The sequence below is a fragment of the Micromys minutus genome (assembly GCF_963924665.1).
Source record: "Micromys minutus genome assembly, chromosome: 4".
NCBI classification, from domain to species: Eukaryota; Metazoa; Chordata; class Mammalia; order Rodentia; family Muridae; genus Micromys; species Micromys minutus.
The window spans coordinates 54,848,552-54,873,183 of record NC_137973.1 but is presented as its reverse complement, the minus strand read 5'-3'; the positions used below and the strand labels follow the sequence as shown (position 1 = coordinate 54,873,183).

General features: G+C 37.5%; 1 protein-coding gene across 4 annotated transcripts in view; it reads right to left on the bottom strand.

Annotated features, from left to right (window-relative positions):
- Positions 1–24,632, bottom strand: part of ARHGAP29 (Rho GTPase activating protein 29) — a 60,979-nt gene that overhangs the window by 24,569 nt on the left and 11,778 nt on the right. For 2 of the 4 annotated variants that reach the window (XM_080915105.1, XM_080915107.1), the window contains exons 1-5: positions 23,084–23,190; positions 17,408–17,644; positions 8,634–8,768; positions 1,472–1,568; positions 1,077–1,149 (exon numbers count right to left, since the gene is read on the bottom strand). In XM_080915105.1, the coding sequence (XP_080771231.1) occupies positions 1,077–1,149; positions 1,472–1,568; positions 8,634–8,768; positions 17,408–17,612 (510 nt within the window). In that variant the 5' untranslated portion in view covers positions 17,613–17,644; positions 23,084–23,190. Of the gene's footprint in view, positions 1–1,076; positions 1,150–1,471; positions 1,569–8,633; positions 8,769–17,407; positions 17,645–23,083; positions 23,191–24,632 lie in introns of those variants that run through there. The other 2 variants (XM_080915106.1, XM_080915108.1) reach the window with 2 other exon arrangements.

The window sequence follows — 24,632 nt, the reverse complement described above, 5'->3', positions numbered from 1 at the left end:
TCCACAAATATAAAAAGGTTCAGAAGTAAAGAAGCAGTTATAAACTTAAGAGATTGCAAGCTTAAGAGAATGCCCAACTATCTGTTACCATTTTACCACATTATACATGTCTTTTCAAGTTCTTTGGACAGCTCAGTACAAAATGACCTGTGATAATAGAAATGTCATGCATATTGTAGTGTGTGTGTGTGTGTATGTATACGAAAGTATATATGCATGTATGTATGCATATCGTATACCAGCGACATGTAGCTACTTGAACATTTGGAATAAGGTCAATCAACTAGAAAATAAACTTAATTTTAGTTATCAATTTAAATTTAAAGAACTACATTAAGTAATGGCTACATCTTATTAGACAGTGTTTAAAAATATCATCCTTAATTGTTAAAAATTTTTTGTTTGGCTTTTGTGTTTGTTTGTTTCCTGGTTTCTCTGAAGACACGTTCTGACTATGAAGCTCTGGCTGGTTTGGAACTCACTATGTAGACCAAGTTGTCTATCAGAGATCTGTCTGCCTTTACTTCCCAAGTGCTGGGACTAAAGCATACGGCTAAATACTAAACAAATCTGATCTACATGGTGGGGCAACACAGGGTTTATGGACTCAATGCAAAAAGAGATCAGAAACACTTTTCAGCTCTATTAGGTGTACTGGACTCTACATTTAGGATTACCTAACCTTAGTTTGCCCTTCTCTACAACAGAGAATAGAATGCTATTTTCTATGCCCATGCCTGGCTTCCACTTGCTCAAACATGGACATGTACCCAAACTCATATATCCACCTCCCCTTATCCCCAGCAAAACAAACAAATAAACAAACAAAAAACTTCATTAAAGTTTTGGACCACATAACATTGATTCATGAAGAGTTAGGATGTTTTCTTAATACAGTATCACTTAGAAAAGTATAACCAAATTATTGCTCCAGAAACTGATCATTTTATCATACATAAAATTAACTAATCTGCTTTGTTTGGTCTCAAACAATAAGGTAATCTATAATCAGAATAATACTAAGATTAAAATCAGGAATCAACTGTGATGGTAAGTTAAAAAAAAAATTGACCTACCTTACTCTCTCGAGAAACAGGCACTCGCAGTATCGAATCACTGCCTACATCTCCCATAAGGAAGTTTGTGAGGCTATCCAGACAGGTTAAAAAAGCACAGAAATAAAAAGACAAATTATTACATTTCTTAGTCTCTTACTGTCAATCTATCATCTAGAATAAATTGTTTTAAGAAACACCTAGGAATTTCATCACACAAACCACAGGCACAGCTTCTAAGATCTCTACAAATCCTGGCAGAGACAGCCAATAAAGCAACACAAAGGCACATCTTGCCATAATTTGATGGCATGTGATACTAGCTAATAGTTTATTTTCCATCTGTCCTACAGAGCATGGACTATATTCTCACTAAGACATTCAGAGCACCAACTTCAGTGACAGTCTTTACTTACATGTTTCCAAAGGTAAATGCCAACGTTTCAATGGAGGAAAAGACTTCTCGAAATACATCATTTTTGTTTTCTTCATTAACTTCTGTAAAGTTCACAGCTATAAGCAAAGATCAGTTGCAGTCAGTGGAAGAAAACACATTTAACACTATATTTACACAAAACCACGTATTCCTTTAATCACTATTGCTTCAAAACATGAAGAGGTTGAGAAACTTAAAAATCTAATATACAAAATGACAGAACATTTAATTTCTTTATTAAGGAAATCATGTAAAAGCATCAGTTTGCAAAGAAGTAGCTGGGATTGCAAGCCCATTATATATGCATCACAAAATCCAACACATCTGAAAGGTGAGCCAGTGTGAAGTCAGTCCTGGAGTCACAAAGAGTTCATGCTATATCTAACCTCTTTATGGATTGTTCCAGGCTCCCCCACCCCCAATTACTGGTCTCTGGATTAAAAAAAAAGAATTAAAGATACTGGTCCATTGAAGTCTCTACAAAGTACAAGCTCAATATAAACTATCAACAACTGGAGTCAGATACATTTTGCATATCATAAAATATATAACATAGCATCACGTTAAAAAACCCAGTACTTTAGAGAAGTTTAAATCCTAGTTACACATACCTTTATTTCCTATCAATAGGTTGTTGGGCTCTGAGGTACATGTTAACTGACATAATTTTTGTTTATAGTAAGGGTAGTCTGACATTTTGCATTTTGTTATTGAATATTACAAAATACAATCTGAAGAGGTTTATTTTAGTTTCTTTTGGTGTACTGTTGTTAAAACCCAAGACATAATTTACCATGGCAAAATCTGAAGTTGGAATTGGTCTTTATTCTTTAAGTAAGCCATGTTACTTTGTAAGAAGCAGCTGGTCCCTTCCAGAACACATCTATATACAAAGGAAGACAGGGAAGCTAGAAAGCCATGCTCTCTGCTGGAGTTTGAAAATTAGCTCCATTACCAAAGACTCAGACTTCATAGGTTTGTACTTTTTTTTAGAAGTTGGCTCAAATATGCAAATACAGTTAGAAAGCAAGAACCCCCAAAATTACAACCAAAACTGTATATGGATATGCTTTTGTAGACTATCGGGTAGTGACACTTAGATCCCTACCTTTCTTCAAATCTTTCTAAATGTCCCTTATAACAAAACAAAAAAAAGCTTAAGAACCAGCTAGTGCAAATAATTCTAATATTTCTAAACTTTTGCCCTGAAAAAACTGAAGAAACAGATTCTACTTCTGCCTGAAACAACTAAAAACAAACAAAGAAAAACCTACACAAAACTAAAGAACACACAATTTTTTAAGACATTAGGTTATTATGCAGTAATCTTTTTGTGTGTGTGTGTGTTTTTTTGAGACGGGTTTTTCTGTATAGCTGGCCTCAGAGAGATCCACCCACCTCTACCTCCTGAGTTCTGGGATCAAAGGTGTGTGTTATTATGCCTAGCTAAAAGGCATAATTTATGACTAACAAGAAACTAACCATAGCTTACAATTGCCTAAGTTTACTGCCTAATATTACACAAAGTAGATTCCCAAACCAAGGACATGTCCTGAGGTATTTGTAAAATGTTCTAACATGGAAAGAACAGTTAAATAGAAGGACATATCAGTTTTATACATTTGTGTAATACATCTATAAATATATAGAGCTGAAAAATTCAAAGCAAAAACTGACAATAACTACAATGAAAAATGGACATATTATCAGGGAGATAGTTTACTATTACTCTCAATATGTGACAGAAAACATAAAATAAGGCAGGATAGTAAATCCTGAATGAGACTCATCAACTAACCTGACAAGACTAACCAGAAGCAAACAAAATGTACAAGATACAAGCTCTTATAATGACTGTAAGTAATAAAAAGGTAATTCTTTTGAACTATCTTCCTTGTCTTCATTCCTACTTGACCTATTTCAGTCACCTAACAGGAATTCCTGTAAATGCCCTTCCTTCCCCTTCAAGGCAGTATTCCTAATGTGGTTCATCCTTTTGTTCCAACAATATATACTGTTTCTTCGAAACCCCGAACCAATACTGTTCCCCCTTCCTTCTTTCACTAGATCTCAACCAATTAACATTTTTCCTAAGAAAATGTCCAAAACCTTTGCTATGTGAAAGAAAAATTTTGTTTTACCATGTTTCTTCTTAAGCCACTATCCAATCTAATTTCCATTTTTCTCTACCAAATCTCTATAATAGGTGATGACTGCTTTACTTTCGCTATGATTTATCTTGAATTCATCAAGATTGGGCTTTCTTACCCAGTTCAACGTTAACTTTTTCTATAAAGAGCCAGCTAGTAAAAGGTCTATGATTTCCAGGCAGTGTTTGGATCTATACTCTGCTAAAAGAAGCTACAGACCATACAGAAAAAGAGTAAAATCCCATAAAACTCCACTTGGCCCTCTAGGCTCTTACAAACAGCCTGTGTAGGCTTTGTCTTGTGTATATCAAACACAAACACGTCTAGTCAGTTTCCTCATTTATTGAGTGGGAACAATGATGCTGGAACACTATCAATCAAACAGCACTCTCAGTCTTCAGACTTCTTCACTCACTTCAACTTTCTACCACTTAATATGAATAACCTTGGACAAATCTCACTTCAGCCTCCTCGTTTACTGAGGGGAAGCTGACCTCACAGGTTTACTCATCTTGGACCTGGGATAATTAAGGGAGGTCATCCCTGTGAAGAGTCTAACAATGTCTACCAAACAGCATCGCCAGTCCTAAACAATATTAGCTATAATTACTAATTATTGCAGAGTTAACCACTTCCTTCCATCATAAGATACTCTTTTTTAAAAGTTATTTATTGTAATACATGAAAGAAGTAAAGTAAGGCTTTGGAGTTCCAGACGTGGGTTCAATTCTGTCCTTGATCACTTCTTGTGTTGACACAATCTACATTTACTTTCTTTACGTGAAAAGTAGTAAGTCAAAGATAGAATTAAGTCTCTAGAATATAGAGGCTGAAATTCAGATATTATACCTCAGTTCTGTACCATTCTGTATAGATCTCATCTTAGACTGCTCCGTCTACACTTTACTAACCCCACAGAACTTCATCACTTCCGTACTGCCAAAGAACTTACTTGTCTAGGTGCTGTCTGCTACAGTCCAACATTTGCAAGTTTCTTTTGTATGTTTTGTCTGCTCTCTACTTGTTTTTTTTTTTTTAATCCATTGCTTAGCTCAGAGTTTTGCTTCTAAAATGTTTTCTTTCTTTTCATTCCTACTATTACTGGCCTTCTTTAACCCAACGGTTCTCAACCTCCCTAATACTGTGACCCTTTAATAAAGCTTCTCATGTTGTGGTGACTCAAAATCATAAAATTATGTTCATTGCTACTTCATAATTATAATTTTGCTAGTGTTATGAATCATAATGTAAACACCTGATATGAAGAATATCCTATAGGCAACCCCCAAAAGGGGGTGTGATCCACAGGTTGAGAACCACTGATTTGAAAGAACACATTTTTCGTCTCTAAATTTTAGACTTAAACCTAAAATGATATCATAAAACTTTAGAAAAAAGATCTAGAGCATGGTAAAACTTCAGAGTATAGAAGGCCATCCTAATAACTCAAACTCAAAACACACAGAAAAGGACTGATACTTTAAAGTGTAAAAACAGATGAAAAGATAAAGAGTAAAGTTATAAACTATACCAAAGAGCTAATGTTAAAACTAAGAAGTTTCTATAAATGAATTATATTTTAAAAATATCAAACACCAAGAAAAAAATCAGACAATAAGCCAACTCAAATAAGAGGATGTGCAAATGACTAGGAAACATACTCAACTGCATTCAAAATGGAGAGAATGCAGATCACACTACCCCAAGACAACAGTAACAAATCTTGACAGCCAGCACTGCTGTCAGAGGTGGTCAAACCAGCTCCTTTCACACTATCGGAGATATCTGACAATATCAAAAACTCTAGTTCTCTCAATATCCAAGTTACTAGGAATTTGCCTGGCTGTGCATAGAAGCATCAGCAGGAAATGAACTGTTAAGTTATAGCACATCAACATTAGGTATCACCAAGAAGCTTTGAAAAATATCAAATAAAAGCCAAAGAGCGGAGAAACATTTTATGTGCAGACAAACGATCAAGAAGTACAATACTATCATCTGTATAGCATAGAGGCTGAAAAGAAGAACTGTACATGTGTTTGCTTATATGTATATGTGATGTACTTCTAGAAAGATTCAGAAGAAATCAGTGACAGTCATTGTTCATCTCAGGGTTGGAATGAATGGTACATGTTGAAAAGTCAGGTTTGCAGGAACAGAAAGAAAGATGAGGCTTTAACATCTTTGTGAGATTAAGGCTTATTTTTCTTTTTCTATTTGTCAATTTATGAATACAGGAAAATATAGAGATATATAGATATTAAAAACCACATTTTTCAATTATATTACAAATAAAACTGACCCAAACAGTTGAAAATACTAAGTACATCATAAATTATACATCTAAAGATGTCTTTATCTGCTTCAAAAATAGGCTGTATCTCTCTTACCATATTGCAAATATTTTGTCAACTGAACTTCCTGTTTGGAAATAGAAAGAGACACAGGAACTACAAATCACTGCCAGATGCATGGGGGAAAGCTAAGAATTTTTCCTTTAAAGTTATTACAAGGTAAATTCCATGTTTAAAATTTAAAAAAAGCAACAGAAAGATTCTGTTTTATACATAAAAACTAGATTCATGTGGCAACATAACCAAGATTATACAGCCCTGAAATTACTCTGTATTACGGTTTTGGTTTTATTTTTAATTTTGTTTTGAGCAGTTTGGCAATTTTGCAAACTGCATTTGGCAGTTAGTACATCAGAAGAAAGATAGCTGCCCAGGTCACTGCTATTTTAGATGAACTTAGGGGGCTAAGACTGTAAGAATGATCGATCAGTGGAGATGACTCCTCCATTCCTACAGCTTGATGATCCTATACAATGTTTTTCTTGAAGTTTCTCCCCAAAAGGAAGAAAACAGGAGCTCCCTGCCTCAAAGATGGAAGTCTCAATGCATTTAGACTGTTTGGCTCTTACATTCAGAAATCATTTCTACTTGCATCTTTCTTTCCCTGTTAGGTTATGAAAGTTAAATTGCTATTAAATTTAGCCTCTGATTTAGTCTCAACTGTGCAGGTCACTCTATTTTTGGAGGCTCTCAAGAACAAACACAAAAAAACCCCTTGTAACATTTTTCTGGTTTCCAGGGAATCCTACAGAGTTTTCCATCAACAAATCAGTCCTAGAGTCCTCCTTTTAATTTCACCCAACACCAAAGTGACATGGTGACAATAATTCTGAGTATACCTCAGACATAGTGTGAAATAATTTTTAAAAGACTGCTTTACCTCAAGGATCTTGGGGCAGCCTTAGCCCATGCTCTTCAGGTCTGTCTCTGGAATGTGGACCCTAGCCACATGCCGGTACAGTCCTTCCCCAGGACATCCTGACTGCACACAATAGTCACTGACAACAATTGAACTACGTCGCTATTTCCAAGCATGGAAATTTTACTATCTATAGACACAAATTTCCCTATCTAAGTTAAATGGTACTTGTAAACAATCTACTTAAAAACAAATCTGGTTACTAAGCACATTTTAAGAGCCACAGAGTAAGCTACTCGCTTTAAAGTTTCCCACTTTAAATTGTCTATGGCACCTTTGAATCCCTGTGATTCAAACTGAAAAAAGGAAACCACACAAACAGGAAAAGTCTTAAGTCAGAAAAGAGGTGTGTGGGGGATGGGTAGGATAGAGGCTACATTTTTACTGCGAGGCTTCTATTTCCTTTCTGCTGTGTCCAGACACTGCCATCTCCTCGCCCTTCCCGAATCCGAGCATCTCAAGGTCCCATCAGTCTCTTCCCGTCCTCACAGGGACCCACACTGCAGCCTCACCCCTGACAGCTCAGCTAATGCCCACACCTGACCCGTCCAGCTTCTGGATGGTAACCTTCCCTTCGGGCAAGTCTGTCCTTTATTGTAGCCAGGAGCTTACTATGCCACCTTGGTGCTTATGACACCTCTGTCACTTGTGTGCCTCTGACTTCCCGCACATCACTGCCACCACTTTTTATGGTGCCACTATCGGAAGTGATGTCTTGTCAGTGACATTTTACTCTAATAAGCACTTTATTTCACTTCTTAAAAACCTGTACCTCTGAAACTCCACGATTTCGCTCCCTGTTTGGCAGACATTCCTCCAGTTTGTCTTCTTCCACCCTGGTTTCTTGTCAGCCCTCCATGCTATGACTGGGGTCACCCATCCCTGACCACAGGTCCTCGTCTTCACACATCTCCGTAACCCTGACCTGTAGCAATTTCCATACCCCACCTTCTACTCAAGCTCACACCTTCCATTTCATCTAGAGCATTACTTCATGCAGTTCCAAATCTAACAATCCTTCTCTCAGTCTTTCTTACATATCGTATCCGGAATAATCTAACAATTTCAAGTGGCCATCACTACAGAGGCCAATATCCTAATTCCCTATACTGTTTAATACACATAATATCTCCACACATCTGTTAAATTTAAATTGCAATTTCATTTTCGCATACTAAATTGAGCCTTATTTTTCTCCATCTGGAGTTACCACAAATGACCATTTTTCCAATACCACTTTCTTCACATAGCAAAGAATCCTTAGACACTAATAAACAATCTTAAAGGGGGAAGAACTCAAGCACAAAACTAAAAATGTAAACACTAACTGTTTGATATTTACCATGTCTAACAGCTTTGTAAAAAAAAAAAGATTTATTTATTTATGTATATGAATACACTGTAGCTGTCTTCAGATGCATCAGAAGAAGGCATTGGATCCCACCATAGCTGGTTATAAGCCACTCACCATGTGGTTTCTGGGAACTGAACTCAGGACCTCTGGAAGAGCAGCCAGTGCTCTTAACCACTGAGCCATCCCTCCAGCCTAACACTTTTTATTTTTAAGAGAAGAAATCTTTACGTGTAATTTGGTGGGAATATTTATCAAAATATACACATCTCTTTCAGATAAATCCCATACTCGCCTAGGAGGTGGCCACAGTCAGTGTCACCGGGCCCTTTTTACGTCAGCGGCCCACCTTTAATAATAAACCTTACCTTTTACTTTTGCAGTCAGCATTTCCGCAGCATTCTGAAGATCTACAGAATTGAGGTTCTGATGCTTATTCATTATAGATTTTAAAACACGGAGAAGTTCATCCAGACGGATATGAATGACCTCTTTAAAACAGTCTTTAAAAGAGAAACAAGAAGAATTCAAAATTAATTTCCAGTGCAAAATTCTAGAAATCTAAGCTACAAAGGTCATGAAGACACTTCAAGTAGAAGCACTGGTCCCACGTTTCTTCCAGCACATACTCAGTTCTATTTTCATTACTATACTTATAAACCAATGTTTTTAGCACTTCCAGAAAACCGTTTGTCACTTAATTCATTAAAGGTTTCAGTACCCCACATCGTGGTGGCAAGGCTGTAATCCAAGTACTTGGGAGGTAGAGACAAGCAGGAGTTCTAGATCATCCTCAGTTAAGCAGTGAGTCTAAGGCCAGCATGAGTTACATGTAACTCTGGTTTAAAGGACTAAGCGAGGTGATGGTGATAAACACTTTTAATCCCAGCACCTAGGAGGCAGAGGCAGGTGGATCTCTTGAAAGTTCAAGGCCAGCCTGGTCTTTGATGTGAGTTCTAGGACATCTAGGACTACACACACACACACACACACACACACACACACACACACACACACGCACACGCACACACACACACACACACACACACCCATCTTGAAAATAAAAACAAACAAAAAACCAAATCAAACCAACAACAACAAACCCAACCAACCAACCAAAACCAAGCAAAATAAAACAAAATTCAAAACCCACAGCCAGACTAGAGGAATGTTATCAGTTTTCTCTGAGAACCTGGCAACTTAACTCAAATCTCTGGAACCTACATAAAGGTAGAAGGAAAGAACTGACTCCCCAAAGTTGTCTTCAGACCTCCAGATATGCTCCATGATACAGATGCACAATCACATCACTGTCAGCACCATCACCATCACCATCAGCAGCAGCAACAACAACACACAATTTCAAGACTATCACAGTATGGCCAATTTAACACTACTTCATTTTTCCAAGTTTAAACGTGTTGTAGATTATCCTGCAGCCGTTTGTATTTTGATGTTAATTCTACTTCTCCAGGAAGGGCTTCCTAGTCACGTACTCAAGTGACTCCATCAGAACTTTCACATTTTAATTAGTAAAATAAAGGCGAGAGCCTGTGATTGGGCAGGGGAAGGGAAAGTGGAGAGAGGGGAAGGGAGAGAGAAGGACCAAGATGGAGAGCGAGAAGAATGAACTGGATCCAGGTGAACTTAATTGGCATTAGGTAGTTATAAACATTTTAAGGATCTTATAGGTCTTTTATCTCATATAAAAGGGCTGTTTGTATCTTTGTCCAATTGATGTAATCTTATTGTTTGTGGATTGAGAGTTTGTGTTGAGATTTGGGGTAAAGAAACATGACGGGAGGGGGGGTAATTCTACCCGGGGTAGAAGCACTAGGGCAGGCGGAGTAAACTGCCAGGGAAGGGAGCCATGTGGAGAATAGGGCTTGTGGACGGAGTGACAGAGTCCTTGAGCAAGGCTACATGCTAGAAGCGGCCCCATGAGGCAGTTAAAGAGATAAGACAATTCCATATTTAATATTTACTGCAACATAAACACACTCTTCAGACTTCAAGACAACTAAATCGGGCCATTCCCATATCATGTCTCTTAATATATATGGTAACAAACTCAAAAACAAAACAAAAAGAAAGTTGTTTCCACATTAGAATTGATGCTCTACATTAATTATTAGTTACTAGAAACTAGTAACCCAGCTTCTTTTTGGAGGCATTTAGAGCTAAGAGTTTTCCTCTTCCCACTGCTTTCATTGTGTCCCATAAGTTTGGGTATGTTGTGCCTTCATTTTTATTAAATTCTAAAGTCTTTAATTTCTTTCTTAACCAAGTTATCATTGAGTAGTGAGCATTGTTCAGCTGCCATGTGTATGTGGGCTTTCTGTCATTTTTGATGTTACTGAATACCAGTCTTATAGTCTATGGTGATCTGATTGGATGTATGGAGTTATTTCAATCTTCTTGTATCTGTTGAGGCCTGTTTTGTGACTGATTATATGGTGAATTTTGAAGAAGGCACCATGAGGTACTGAGAAGAAGGTATATTCTCTTGTTTTAGGATGAAATGTTCTATAGATATTTGTTAAATCCATTTGGTTCATAACTTGTTAGTTTCTCTTTGTCTTCGTTTAGTTTCTGTTTCCGTGATCTGTCCATTGATTGAGAGTGGGGTATTAATTCTCCCACTATTATTGTGTGTGGTGCAAAGTGTGCTTTGAGGATGGCCTTATCCAGCATCAACGGGAAGAGGTCCTTGACCCAGCAAAGGCTCAATACACCAGTGTAGGGGAATGCCAGGTCGGGGAGATGGGAGGGAGTGGGAACTCTCTCATAGAAGCTGGGGCGGGGAGGGATGGGATAGGAGGATTCCAGAGGGGGAAACAGGAAAGGGAATAACATTTGAAATGTAAGCAAAGAAAATATCCAATAAAAAAAATAGAAAGATGGATACCAGTAACCCACATGTACATGTGTAAGGAACATCACTGGATCTACACATTTTAAAAATTGGGATAAATTTACTCATAAGATATACAGATCTTTTAGTGAATTTTTTGCTTTTTACAAAAATTCTATTAGTTGTTAATGATGAAAAGTTGGCTGAACAGTAAAGAAACCTAAATTTCTACCCACTCCTGAAAAAGTTACAGCAGTTCTGTGTTCCTTCTGGGCCCAGTCCACTTCTGGTTAGAGTGTGCAGATCAGACTACCTACAACCTCCATAACTTTGTGACCATGTAACTTATCATTTGAATCAAAATGTTTCTTATTATAAAAAGGGAGGGTGCTAGCTGGGTGTGGTGACATAAGCCTTTAATCCCAGCCCTCAAGAGGCAGAGGCGGGTAGAGATCACTGAGTTTGAGTCCAGCCTAGTTTACAGAGTTCTAGAACAGCCAGGGCTACACAGAGAAATGATGCCCTGCCTACTACAAAACAAAACAAAAAATTTAAAGAAAAATACTGTCTCAAAATATTTAACTGTCCAATTTCACATTCTACATTTTTATTAGATAGTTGTTTAAAAAGAAACAAAACACTGTACAGATGAGAATACTGAAACATACCAAGTTTATCTCAGGTTTATTATGATATGGAGCCAAAATCTGAGCCCAGAGTATATAATTCCAGAATTCATATGCTTATTGTTTATTATGTCTATTTGTATAGCTTTAAAAATAAAAAAAAATTGTAGGCAGTTATTTCACAATTACATCAATATTTTGTAGAAACAATGAAAAGACAGTAACCATAAAGAAAAACTATCTTTGGGATAAAGAAACAAAAATATTCTCCCATCTCATTAACTATTCTCTTACTAACAGCCCTATCAAGAAGGAAATGTGAGGACAAGAGGGCTCTCGGTTAAAGGGGGTCCCAGGACAGCACCACTAGGGGAGAATAGAGACTTATGATACCAGCTCCTAACCTGTGGGCCACGACCCCTCTGGGAGCCTAATGATCCCTTCACAGGTCTCATCAGAAAACAGATATTTACATTACAAATCATAATAGTAACAAAATAATTTTGTGGTTGGAGTCACCACAGCATGAGAACTGTACTAAAGGGTGGCAGCATTAGGAAGGTTAATAACTACTGCTTTAGGAGAGGCCTAGTGAACAATTACAAGTCAGTGAAGGAGTCCATGGAAGACAAGTTGAGACCCCAGACCTTTTTTCTCTGCTCTGGAGTTTGTGGTGTAATGCTGTGAACAATTTCTCTTTACCATATACCTCCTGTTATCTTATGCTGCCTCATCACAGAGCACAACTCACTATTCTCTTTAAGAGTTAAGTGCAGTATATTCCCTACTAGACAGCTTTTGTTTTGCTTTCTTTTGTTTAAATACTGTAGAACATGCAGTAACTATCAGCATAAATGGTTAGCCAACTTGAACTTCCTTTATTCCTACACAAGAAGCCCTTACAAATACTGAAGTTGTTCCTAATCAGCATACTGAAAGGTAGTTACTTAAAATACATTTCATAAAACCTCAAATTGTGCTCTAACTACTTCCAGTTCCCTATGATTTAATATACACTTTTGAAAGAGTCTATAAATCAACAAAAATCTAAAGGGAAGACTAACCACAAAGATTCATAATAGGACATTAGCATAGCCTGATAATTAACTTCACCAGAAACTTCACAAGTTAGCAGACCTCCAAGGAAACAGGTTTCACTTACACCAAGCATACTTCCCTTATAGTGACAGCGACTCCAATTATCTTTATAGACACTCGCTCCTGTCCTACCACGCAACTGGCCACCTCTCAGAACTTACAGGAGTTTAAATGGTTCCTTTAAGCTACACCAAGTATCTCTCCTTCAAAAAACCAAAGTAAGCAAAACCAAAAAGTAGCACAGCAGTGGTACAATTAGGGAAAGCAAGGGGCTGAGATGTCCACGTGTGATAGAAACCTACAGACTCAGACTAGGAAAACCAACCCAGGTTGCCACTTCTTTGAAATGACATGCTAGCTTTTGGAATTTGTATTCATCACCAGTAAAAGAGAATTGATAAGAGTATCCCCTTTTCCTTCCTCATAAGGTTTTGGTGAATATCAACTCGTAAACATGAAACTGCCTTTGTCTGAATGCTTACAAGTAAGATCCTTACAAGTAAATCTGTAAGTCATCCACACAAATGTTTTTGAAGAGAAACACACTTCACAGATTTAGTGACAGATAGACTTACAGCTTGGTCCCATAACAGCTTGGTTAATTAAAAAATAGTAAGGTTTGAATTTCATTCTATATTAGTAAATAACTTGGAAATCAAATAAGAGTACATTGCATTAAAATATTTCTGTATCTGTCAACTTACATTTACTATCATTCAGTACAACTAAACACCAAGCAATTTTAAACATAGCCACACTAGAGACGTAATGTCTGTCTTTGATTTGTACTACAAAGGTTAAATATATGCAAGTTTAACTAGTTTTCCACAACAGCAAACAGTGTCCCAAGGCCTGGGCGTTTCCCATCCACGGGGCACACGCACTTCTGCAGTGTTTCACCCATTTTCTGCTACATTCAACTTACCGACTAAAGCAGATTAGCCATTAACACAATACCACAGTATTTATACTGCAAACACTTTATGGAAATGCTTGAGCGAATACATGAAAAAAATCATGGTGTTTTCCTTGATTAGAAAAAAGAAAAAACTAGCCAATTTAAAAAATGGTTTTGTTAACTCAGCTTTACTAAAACAACAAAGAAAAAGTGTCAGAACTTAAAAGCAGCAAACCTCTACTTTTGCTGTAATGACTTCTGAATTTACAGGACAACTTGAACCTTGAGGTACAATTTTTTATTTTAAACTAACTACCTACCTGCAAACTCTAAAACTGACTTAAAGCATTTAATAAATGAAAATCCAGTGATGGACCTGCTAGCACCTCCTTGGTTCAGGATTGCAATAACCAGCAAGAAGTGGAATGAGGCTGTGGTACGGTGCTACCTGACAGTCTGCAGCTGCTTTATTGGGATAGGCTCTTGTTACATAACCTTAAATTTGCCATCCTCCTGCCTCAGCCCTTCAAGTCCTAGACCCATGTCTAGAGTCTGAATCTCTATGATAAACTGCCATGTGGTTAAAGAAGTTATAGATTAATGACAGCTTATGTGATTTACATAATAAACTTGTATCTTTTATCTTTGTCTATTAAAAAACAAAAAAGGTAAAGGTAGGGGAGAAGGGAGAAAGTAAAAGGGGAGTCTGGATACTTGTCATCTCTAGTACTAAAAGGCCTAATAAAGAGACAGACACTAGTTAAAGGCCAATCTGAGCATCATAGTAAGACTCAAGCAAAACAGCACAACACATCAAAACAAAACAAGAACTAGAAGAACAAAGTAATGGTAAGCTCTGATTAAAATCAATTTAAAATTGTGTTTTATATATAAAAGGAAAGTTACAATAATCACAATTCACAACCTGTTTTTCCATCAAATATATTTTATAATGTCATTCTATACTTTCAGACATGAAGTAGCAGAAAAACTAGGAATTTTGTGCTGTGTTCTTTCTATGTAACTAGGTTTTTAAATCCTCAGATTCCAAAGGTATGTTACAAAGGCATACTTTAAAATTCCTACGGTGCTGGAGTTGGCCTGGCAGTTAAGAAAGAGCACTTGCTACTCTTTGCAGAGGACTTGGGCTTGGTTCCCAGCACCTCCATCAAAACTGATGCTCCAGATCTAGGAGCATCCTATGCCTTCTTCTGACCCGTGAGCACTTGATACATGCAGTATGCACACCAGCAAGACAACTTACACAAACAAAATAAGTCCTTTATTTGAAAAGATACTAAATAAACTAGGAGAACATTTGTGAATCTGTTATTTGGAAAGCAGAATAGATTATTCCTGGTGGGGGCAACCATAAACCTGAATTAGGCCTTATATTACATATATTCTAATCCACAATTAAACATATAAATTAAAGTATCTTTAGCCCCTTAATGTAAGATGCACAATTTATCCCTATAATTATTCATAATGTACCTTAATGATAGTAGATAGAAATCTCAAACTTTAAATTTCACACCTGCTATTTGTGTAAGACTACAGGGAAAGCTCACCTTGGTGTGAGCACTGGAAGAAGACTCAGCAAACTATCACTTACCTGAGGCAGAGTGGACTCAGGCCTCAGACCTCTCTTTAAGGAGTTCATTTATTGAGAGTTAGCTAGAACACCTGCACTAGTGTGTGTGTGTAGGGGGAAGAGAGAGAACACGTGAAATGAGACTATATTTCCTATCTGTTAGAAATACAGAAGTTTTTGATAATCACTAGTTCTTCAACTACAAAAATTAGTTTTATAGTTTTACTTAGGAAACTTCAATGCAGAATTTATCATAAAACTCAGACACAAAAAAATCAGTCTTGGGGAAAGGGGATATACTCTGTAAAAATGCATTATAAAACTTGAAGATAAAGACACTGAACTATGTTCAGCTTTAGGTTCAATCTCTCTCCACTGCCTCTTCTTGCTCCACAGGCATTCACACACTTATGTTCCTTTTTGTGAGTGCACACATGCACAAGTTTGCTGTGTGTGGAGGCCTTAAGTTGAACTTGGGTATCTTCTTTGAGCTCTTTCCACTTTGAGGGTATCTTATTGAACACAGCTTACCAGCCTCGGTTGGTCCAGCCTGCCAGCTTGTCCTGAATATCCTGTCTTTACTGGAAGAATTATTGGTTGCCTTCCTCTGAGTCTGTCTGGCTTCTACATGGGTTCTGAGCATCCAACTCTACTTTTCGTACTTGTAAGGCACGCACGTTTTTGTTTGTTTTGGTTTTTTGGTGTTATTTCTTTTGAGACAGGGTTTCTCTGTGTAGCCCTCCCTGGCTGTCCTGGAACTCAGGCTGTAGATCAGGTTGGCCTTGAACTGAGAAATCTGCTCACCTCTGTCTCCTGAATGCTGGAACTAAAGGAGTGTGCCACTACCACTAGGCGACATGAACCTTTTATTTAATAGAGTACTCTCCTGTCTGTATGTTATGACTACCTTTCTGTTTTCTCACTGAGGACCAGTGAGAATCTTTTGAGTCTCTAGATTATCTACTTACATATTGAAACTCATAATTTTTTTAAGATAAAGGGTGATACAACTTAATATCATTTTATATCTGTAAAACAAAGGATAACTCTACAAGATATGGATTTAAAAGCATACAAATTTCCCCCCAAAATAACAATAGAAATTCAAATATAATTTACTTATATTAACTAAAACTCAAATGAAAACATATTCTACTATAAGCTGAGATAAATACTTTATTACCTAAAATATTATTTTAAATAACCTTTAAAAAAATCAACCAATAATAGACTATACATCAAAAAAAGAACAAAAATAACAACTTAAGGAGAGATGGCACAGTGGTTAAGAGCACTGACTGCTCTTCCAGAGGTTCCGAGTTCAAATCCCAGCAACCACATGGTGGCTCACAACCATCTGTAATGGATCTGATGCCCTCTTCTGGTGTGTCTTAAGAGAGCAACAGTGTACTCTCATATATGAAATAAAACAAATAAATCTTTAAAAAAAAAAAAACAACTTAAAAGTAACCTAGTTATAAACAAGGCTTTATTTTGAAGCTATACTTCTCTGAGTAAATGTCATTTTGTTGAGATGTGTGATGAGTATATAATGTGTTTAGGGTATAGTCCTAGCTTTACTGCCATTCAATCATCCATAGCTAGACTTCAAGATGGCACTATTAAAGTAAACAGTTGAAAGACTTAGGTTCTCCAATTAAGTCAGAGATGTGCATTTTGGATTAATTTTGGCAAGAATCTGAAAAGCAAATTTTAGACCTAAGTGTCAGCAAGGTAAATTACATGTGTTAGTCCGCTTCTCACAGACCAGTGCCAGGGCTGTTTAGATCAATGTTTTCAAATAAGCCAATGTAAAATATACTCAACTCTGCTCCATACAGTTAGTTTTTCTTTTGTGCTCTTGTTCTCTCACATTTAAGGCTTTTATTATGTATTGTACTGTTATCTGACTACAAAAACACACAGCAAGCATTTAACATTTTAGGGGAAAGTCACAAACTAAGTAGTGAAAAATGGCCTGTTCTTGTCATGGGACACACATTGATCCATAATTAGGCTGGCACTTAAGTTTTACAAACTACCAGTAAGAATACTGAGAAAAGTTGACAAACCTGAAAGAATAGCTTCTTTCAAATATAGTAACATATGGGAGAACTTCCTGATATCATTCACCAGCTCCTTGATGTACTCCGGATCAAAAATGGAGTTGGAACTTACGGACTTGAGCCCCATTTCAGAAGTTGTAATAGCAGCAGAGAGTTGGCCTGATGCCCAAACACGTTTTTTCTTTGCCTTTTTCTGTTTGTGAGCAATCATCCTCTCATTCAACAGTCAGAAAAACTGAAATCCTTAAGGGGACAAGAAACAAAGAGAGGGAAAAATAGCACATCAGCCAAGAAGTATCACACTAGTTTCCCAAACAGCCCTCAGCCCACCCCAGCATTCTAGTTCTAGACAAGGAAGCACGGAGCTACTATTGACAGCAGCCGCCACTGAGTGTGTGCAATTCTGACAACTCTCTGATAAGCAAACCCTGGCATGTGCCAGCTCCTACCATTCTTTCAGCCCACAATGCAGAGAACCTGAGCTTTCGAGGCTGAAATGCCTCTATAATCCCAACTGATAGCTGAAGTTCAAACCTACATAAGACTTAATGCTAAAATTTGTGCTCATAACTATTTTAATTCTTACAATAACAATTTTTCTTTTTTTATTGTAAAGACAGCTCCAAAGCAAATCACTTAGTAGACAGTCATTTTCCCTTTACAGAACTGTCCTCAAAACTAAAGGCGAAATACATCGGGAGAAATATTTTCAAAATCTTCCTCTACCACTTACTGTGTAACCTCACAAGCTGTTAATTCCTCTCTTCACTGTGATATGCTCATTCAAGGAAAACCCACTGCCAACACCGATACCAGAGATACTGTCAGAGTGAGATGAGGTAATGATACAGAAGTGTCCATTCAGCACATTAGTTCAATTAGAGTAATTTTCTGAGAATGCATATATACACACACACATATATCTAGCTTATCCAAACTTGTCAAGAATATTTCTTTGTTCAAAGAAGCTCTAAAAATGTCTACTAATCTCACACACCTTGACTGGACAAATAAGATTATAAGAGTAATTTTTTTGCAATACTTGGCATAAAAAAAAAAAAACTTGTATTTTAATCTCAGCTCTAGTATTTTTCAAATATGTAATCTACAATTAATTTACAGGCTCATATGAAGATTAAAAGAGATCACAAAATAAAAAGAGTTTTCTGTTAAGACAACTAATTCCGATTTACTGAAACTCAATTTTTTTTGTCTTTTTATCTTTATTTCAATTGTTCTAAAACTGAAAGTCCTTATTTTGGTTTTATCTCTTGAAATCAGAAAACAGAGGAGGGCCAAGCAGTGGTGACATATGCCTTTAATCCTATCACTCACCAGACAGAAGCAGGAAGATCTCTGTGAGTTCAAGGCCAGCCTAGACCACATATTAAATTCTAGGACAGCCTGGACTATGTAGAAAGACATTGTCTCACTATAAAACAAACAGCAGGACATAAGTGGCACACATCTTTAGTCCCAGCACTCTGGAGGCAGAGGCAGATGGATCTCTAAATTCAAGGCCAGCCTGGTCTACAGAGTGAGTGCCGTAACAGCCAGGTTGCACAGAGAAATCCTGACTGGAAAAACCAAAAGAAGGGGGTGGCAGAGATTAGCCCAAACATCATTAAAACATTTTCCAAATATGCTATGAGTATTTGGATACTTTCATATGATAGAACCACCAAGGACTTCCATGAAATCAATAATAGAAAGCTTCTTGTAATACATCTTTGATATATGTAAGAGACATTGTTTATTCATACCACACATGGCATAATAGACTTTTGATTCCCAATTACAATTCTCTAATATATTCCTTCTTACTTTTACTGTTACCATACTAATGAACTACCATTACTTTCTGTTAAGCTAGTATATTAATAGCTTAAGGATTTAGCTACTTCCATATATGTGTCATGAACCTCTAAAACTGCCTTTTAGTATTCCTTCTTTACTAGATACTTTTCAAAAGGACAGAGGTAAATGTGAAGGTCCGCAAAGTTCAAAATGATAGTGGTGTCCTGCCTGCCTCTACAAAAAAAATATGGATTCCTACTTCACCACACACACACTTCATTTTCAGGCCTTTTTTTCTCTTTTACTGCAACCCACAGCACCAATTATTCATCATGACTAATATACACATCGACATATAAAATGATATATGTCATTTTTGTATATAGTACATGTACAAATGCCTTTGGGATTCATAAAACACATAATCTAAGGACCTGTGGTATATATTTTCTTATTCTATCTCGTTTTATATATTTTTAGTATTATTTACTTTCAGTTCTGTGTGTCTATGTAAATGTATATACATGTGAGTGCAGATGCCCCAGGAGGCCAGAGAAGCTGGCTTGGATCCCCATGGAGCAGAATCTTGAAAAAGATTAGCTGATGGTCCTTCCTCCTCAATTTACTTACTCTTGTCAGCTCAAAATTTCTTTCTTAAAGAAATCTTTCTGGAGGGGCAGTGGTGGTACACACCTTTAATCCCAGCAGTCAGGAGGCAAAGGCAAGGAAATCTCTGAGTTCTAGTCCAGCTGGGTCTACAGAGCAAGTTCAAGATAGCCAGGGCTACGCAGAGAAACCCTGTCTCAATAAGAAAAGAGACAAAAAGAGGGAGAGAGAAGATGAGGGAGGGAAGGAAGGAAGGAAGGAGTCTTCCTGTACCACTGGCATCCCTTAATCACCACCACCACCACCAAACCAGAGCAGTCTCCAATAGTATTTAAAATTCTCACTCTGAATTTACTATAGTTTAAATAGAAGCCTTAAACTATGAATCCCTGTCCAAACTAGTCTTGACATCAAGACCACAACCATTTGCTATCCTTCCTATTTTTTGCTTATACCTGGGCTGTCCCAGAACTCAACTCTGTAGACCAGGCTGGCCTCACACTCTGCCTGTCTCTGTCTCTGAGTGCTGGGATTAAGGGAGTGTGCCATCAGCAGGGCCTGGAAGTTGTATTTCTATTATTTCTTATGATTATGCAAACATGATGCCTTATTATTATTTAATAGTTTTAAAGATTCATTTATTTAATGTCTTTTTATTTAAAATTATTTAAGATATACTTTTTATGCTTAAACTAGCTTACAACCTCAAATTATTCCTTGTAATTCCCAAAATGAACAGGACAAGTTTTGGTCATTAATATAAAAGTATCCCCTTCAACTAACAAAAATAAATAAAATACTCTAGCACCTTGTTGGGGCAGATCTTTTACATATCACTGAGAAGGATATTAACCAGCCTATCAAATTCTATCACCTTTGTAGTTGATAACAAAGTCTTTCTGTTGTTTATGGCACCTTTAAGCTTAGTAAACTAGACAGTCATAGTCACTGATAAAGATGATTTCAAAAATTAAAAATTAACAAGTTTAAAATCAATTCATGAGTTAAAAAACTGAATAATTTGTGTCAAATTAGCAATTCAAAGTTGTAAACCCTGTTTCAAAAATACTTCTGATTTTTAGACAAGACAAAAACTTTGTTAACATATCAATGAACACAGAGGGTAAAGGTATGAAATAGGCATTATGCTAAATGTACTGATTTTTAGAATATCTTTACAATTTTTCTCACATTTAAAACTTTTAAAGGAGCAACATTACAATTGAAAAGATGTTTAAAATTAAAACCACACTTTTCTAATTTAACTATGACAATGAGAAAGTCTGGACAATATGCACTTTGCGAGGTCCTGTATATTACTTTCCCATGCGCCAAAATAAGTATTCTCTGCTTAGTGGTAATATAAAGTATAGTTAATAACAGATTGAAACTGGTAATTTAATTAAATTAGATAGTGATGCACGGAAAGTTCTTAGCACAGTGCCTGGCGTGAAGACTCAGTAATTGTGAGCTATTATTACTAGGCACTTTATTGTGGGAAATTGTTTTTAAGCATATTTAGATAATAAATAAGCTGTGGCTTCATAAGTTTGTAGATTGTAAACAAGAAATATAGGACTGGAAACAGTTCCAGAAGCTTAACTGATTTCATGGAAACCTAGAATATGCTTCCAAGTGAAGTTTGAACTGTGTAAACAGACTGTTGAGAGAAATATTTGTGAAACTAATTCTCATCCCTTCCAACTCTAAGCCATAAATATTAAAAACTGTATTATCTATGTTTTAAGGAATTTTATAAAAAGTAGAAAATGAATATAAAAGATGATTCTAAGCTCTAAATCATGTGCTTTACAAATATGGACTCAGCTCAGTGGGACAGTGCTTGCTGCCCGGCAAAGAGGCTCTCGATCCAACCAAACAGTAGGAAAAAAAAAGTTCATACAGATTTCCTAAACGCCCAAATGGTGACTTTTACGAGATGTCAGCAGTTTGTGTCAATCAAATGTCTCCCCACACACTCCAAAATGTATATGACAGAAGCAGAGGGCTAACTAGGAAGTAAAACTGCCCAAAATATCGGCACTTTAGTTTTTACTACTTATATTTCAAAATTGCATAATTTCAGAAATCTGTTATTTCAGCATAATTTCTGAATTTGTGATAATCTATTAAAAGACATAGAAAAAAAAACCCACAGGAATCAAGTGTAAAGGTCTTTAATTACACTTTAAAAAACAAAAAACAAAAAACAAAACACTCTACAAAACCAGAATGGGAACAGCTTTACCCTTAACAATTTCTAAAGTAAGATATACAACACACATTTCATTTCTGTGCAATCTGAACCCAGCGTGATAACTAAAAAATAAATAAATAAATAAAAATAAAAAAGAGGGGGAGCTGCCCTGCCTCCCACGCCTCCAGAATGTCTAGCATTCCTGGCAAGGAGGGCTCTCCTCTGACCAGCCAAAACCACCCAATGCCAAAGTGCACGTTCCCCATGCCTGACTTCATACATACAGAGGAAGGAGAGAAACGAAAAAGGACAGCCAACATAGATAGTGTCAGACAAAGACACAACTGACAAGAGATAGTCACAGAGGCCTTAACAGGTAACAAACACTGTCTCCAAAAAAGTGTTTGGTGAGTTATCTCTCAAAGGTGAGAAACTGATAAGGAGAGACGGCCACCAGCTACTAGAATTCTACCTTCAAAATTCTCAATCTTGAGCACATGCATCCATAAATGTTTTAAAATTAAAACCATCAAACCTCTAAACATTTTTAAAACAGAATGGGAAGACACCATGACACTGAGAAGTGCTCAAACAAAAATATCTCCTAAACACAAAACATAGAAGCCAACAATACCCGCGCTGGAACTCCTAAAATACCTTGGGGCAGAGCACCCGACCTGGAGTGAGAATTGCAGGCGGGGTTGGCCGGAGGGAGCACTGTGCTCAAGAGCAAGAGCACGGATTCTGGGGCAAGGGCGCCTAGGTCGATTACTACTTTGGGCAGATTTTAAACCTTAGCTTCCCTGTGTGAGAACTGAGTTCAAGGGTTATGGACCTGTCCTGAGAATTAAAGGAGTTACAAAGTGTGAAGTTTCAGTTCACGGTAGGTAAACTCGGCTTTACTTGGAATACCATCTGCTCACCCCTGCAGGTCGGTACTCTCAGTCCGACCAGTTCCTAAGCTCAGTGAGGTCTGCGAGCACCGAGAACTAGTCACATATTCGGACCCAGACTCGATAGCAACTCAGGGGAACCCCATTTCAGCAGCCTCGGTGGGAACTAGCACCACCGCCCACACTCACCATGGGGCTCCATCCTGTATCCCCCGTGCCGACTCCAGATGAACACCCACAGCCTGGCGGCGGCTGGTGCCGCCTAGGGCTCAAACTGGCTGCCTCCATCCCCCATGCCGGGCCAAGCCAGCACTGCAGTGAGGCAGCTGCCTGCAGCAGTGCTCCGCCCTGACCCCACCCCTGAAGCTCAGTCCATTGGCTCAAACTCGCAGGGGCGGGAACAGAGCGCAGAGAAAGTAGAGGAGTCCAGGGTGTGGCGGTCTGTAGGCGCTTCTGGTCTGACAGGGTCTCCTCACAGAATTGCTTAGGAAAAGTCATCTGAGAACTGGATTTGGCTAACTAACAGGCGTTCCTGGATGAAGAATCTGTATTTCCTGGACCACTTTCATCTTCTGTTGCCAAACCCGGCAGTGATAAGAGCAGAAGATGAAGGCTCCACTCAGGTAACATGCAACAAGGCCTACCTAGCCCAACAGCTTTCCAAAAGAATGAACTACACCGAAACTAGACAACCATTCAGCTCCTTATAAAGGGCAGGATTTTCCACAAAGGCCCATGTTTGGTCAACTGCCTTCTCAAACTCACCTCAGGTAGAAGGGATATAAAGGAATGATTTAAAAAGCAGTAGGGCCCTCAAAATACAAGGGCTCTTGAATTCAACACACAGCGGAGACAGAGAAATATGGGAAGTGTGCCTTTGGGAACAGTACAGAGACAGAAAAAAAAAATGTGTGGAAAAGGATCCATGGTAGTGTGAGGGGAGTTGTATAGAAAACATAGGTGTAGACTTACAACAAGCAAAGAAAGAAGAGAGCAGGACCAAGGAGACCAGAAAATAAGATGTAAATATGGTAGGGCCAACAATCAAAGCATTAAGTCAGGAGAAAATTCTGAAAAATAGGCACTTAAATCTTCCAATTATTACAAGAAAAACAGCCCTTTTAGTCTAACTTGAAAGAATAAACATGGAATTGCTTGGTTACTTTAGCTCTCGAGTAGAATTTTAAGAGTCACAAATATGTACCCCTTCTGCCCTTAAATACAAAAAACCAAATTTGTGCTCTAAAATCTCAGGACCCTCAAAACCAAACTGCCTTTTAATTGCATTGGGGAAAAAATGTAGCAAAGAGTTTCAGCATTGAAACTGATGATGTCTGAACTTTTAAAGTAAACTACTAAGAGAAAAGGCATCCTCAAGAATAAAGGGTTCGAGGGCACAACTACAGTTAAGAACACACATCTGGGGGGAAATGGTAAGATGTGATTCCATGCGTTCCAAGTAGTTCTTAGCTGCTCACACACGTCCTGTAAGTATTTAAAAAATATATAAATTCTCTTTTATGTATCTGCCATTCCACTTAGTAAGCAGTTAGTGACACATTTCTACAACCCTACAATTTAGGAGACAGAGACAGGTGGGTCAAGATTCCAAAGCCAGTCTCCACTACCCAGTGAGTTCCAAGCCAGCCTAGGCTACACAAGAGCCTATCTCACCAAGCTCCAGAGCTCCCACCATGATCGCCCCCACCCAACAAAAAGGAAGACTGTTTTCTGATTA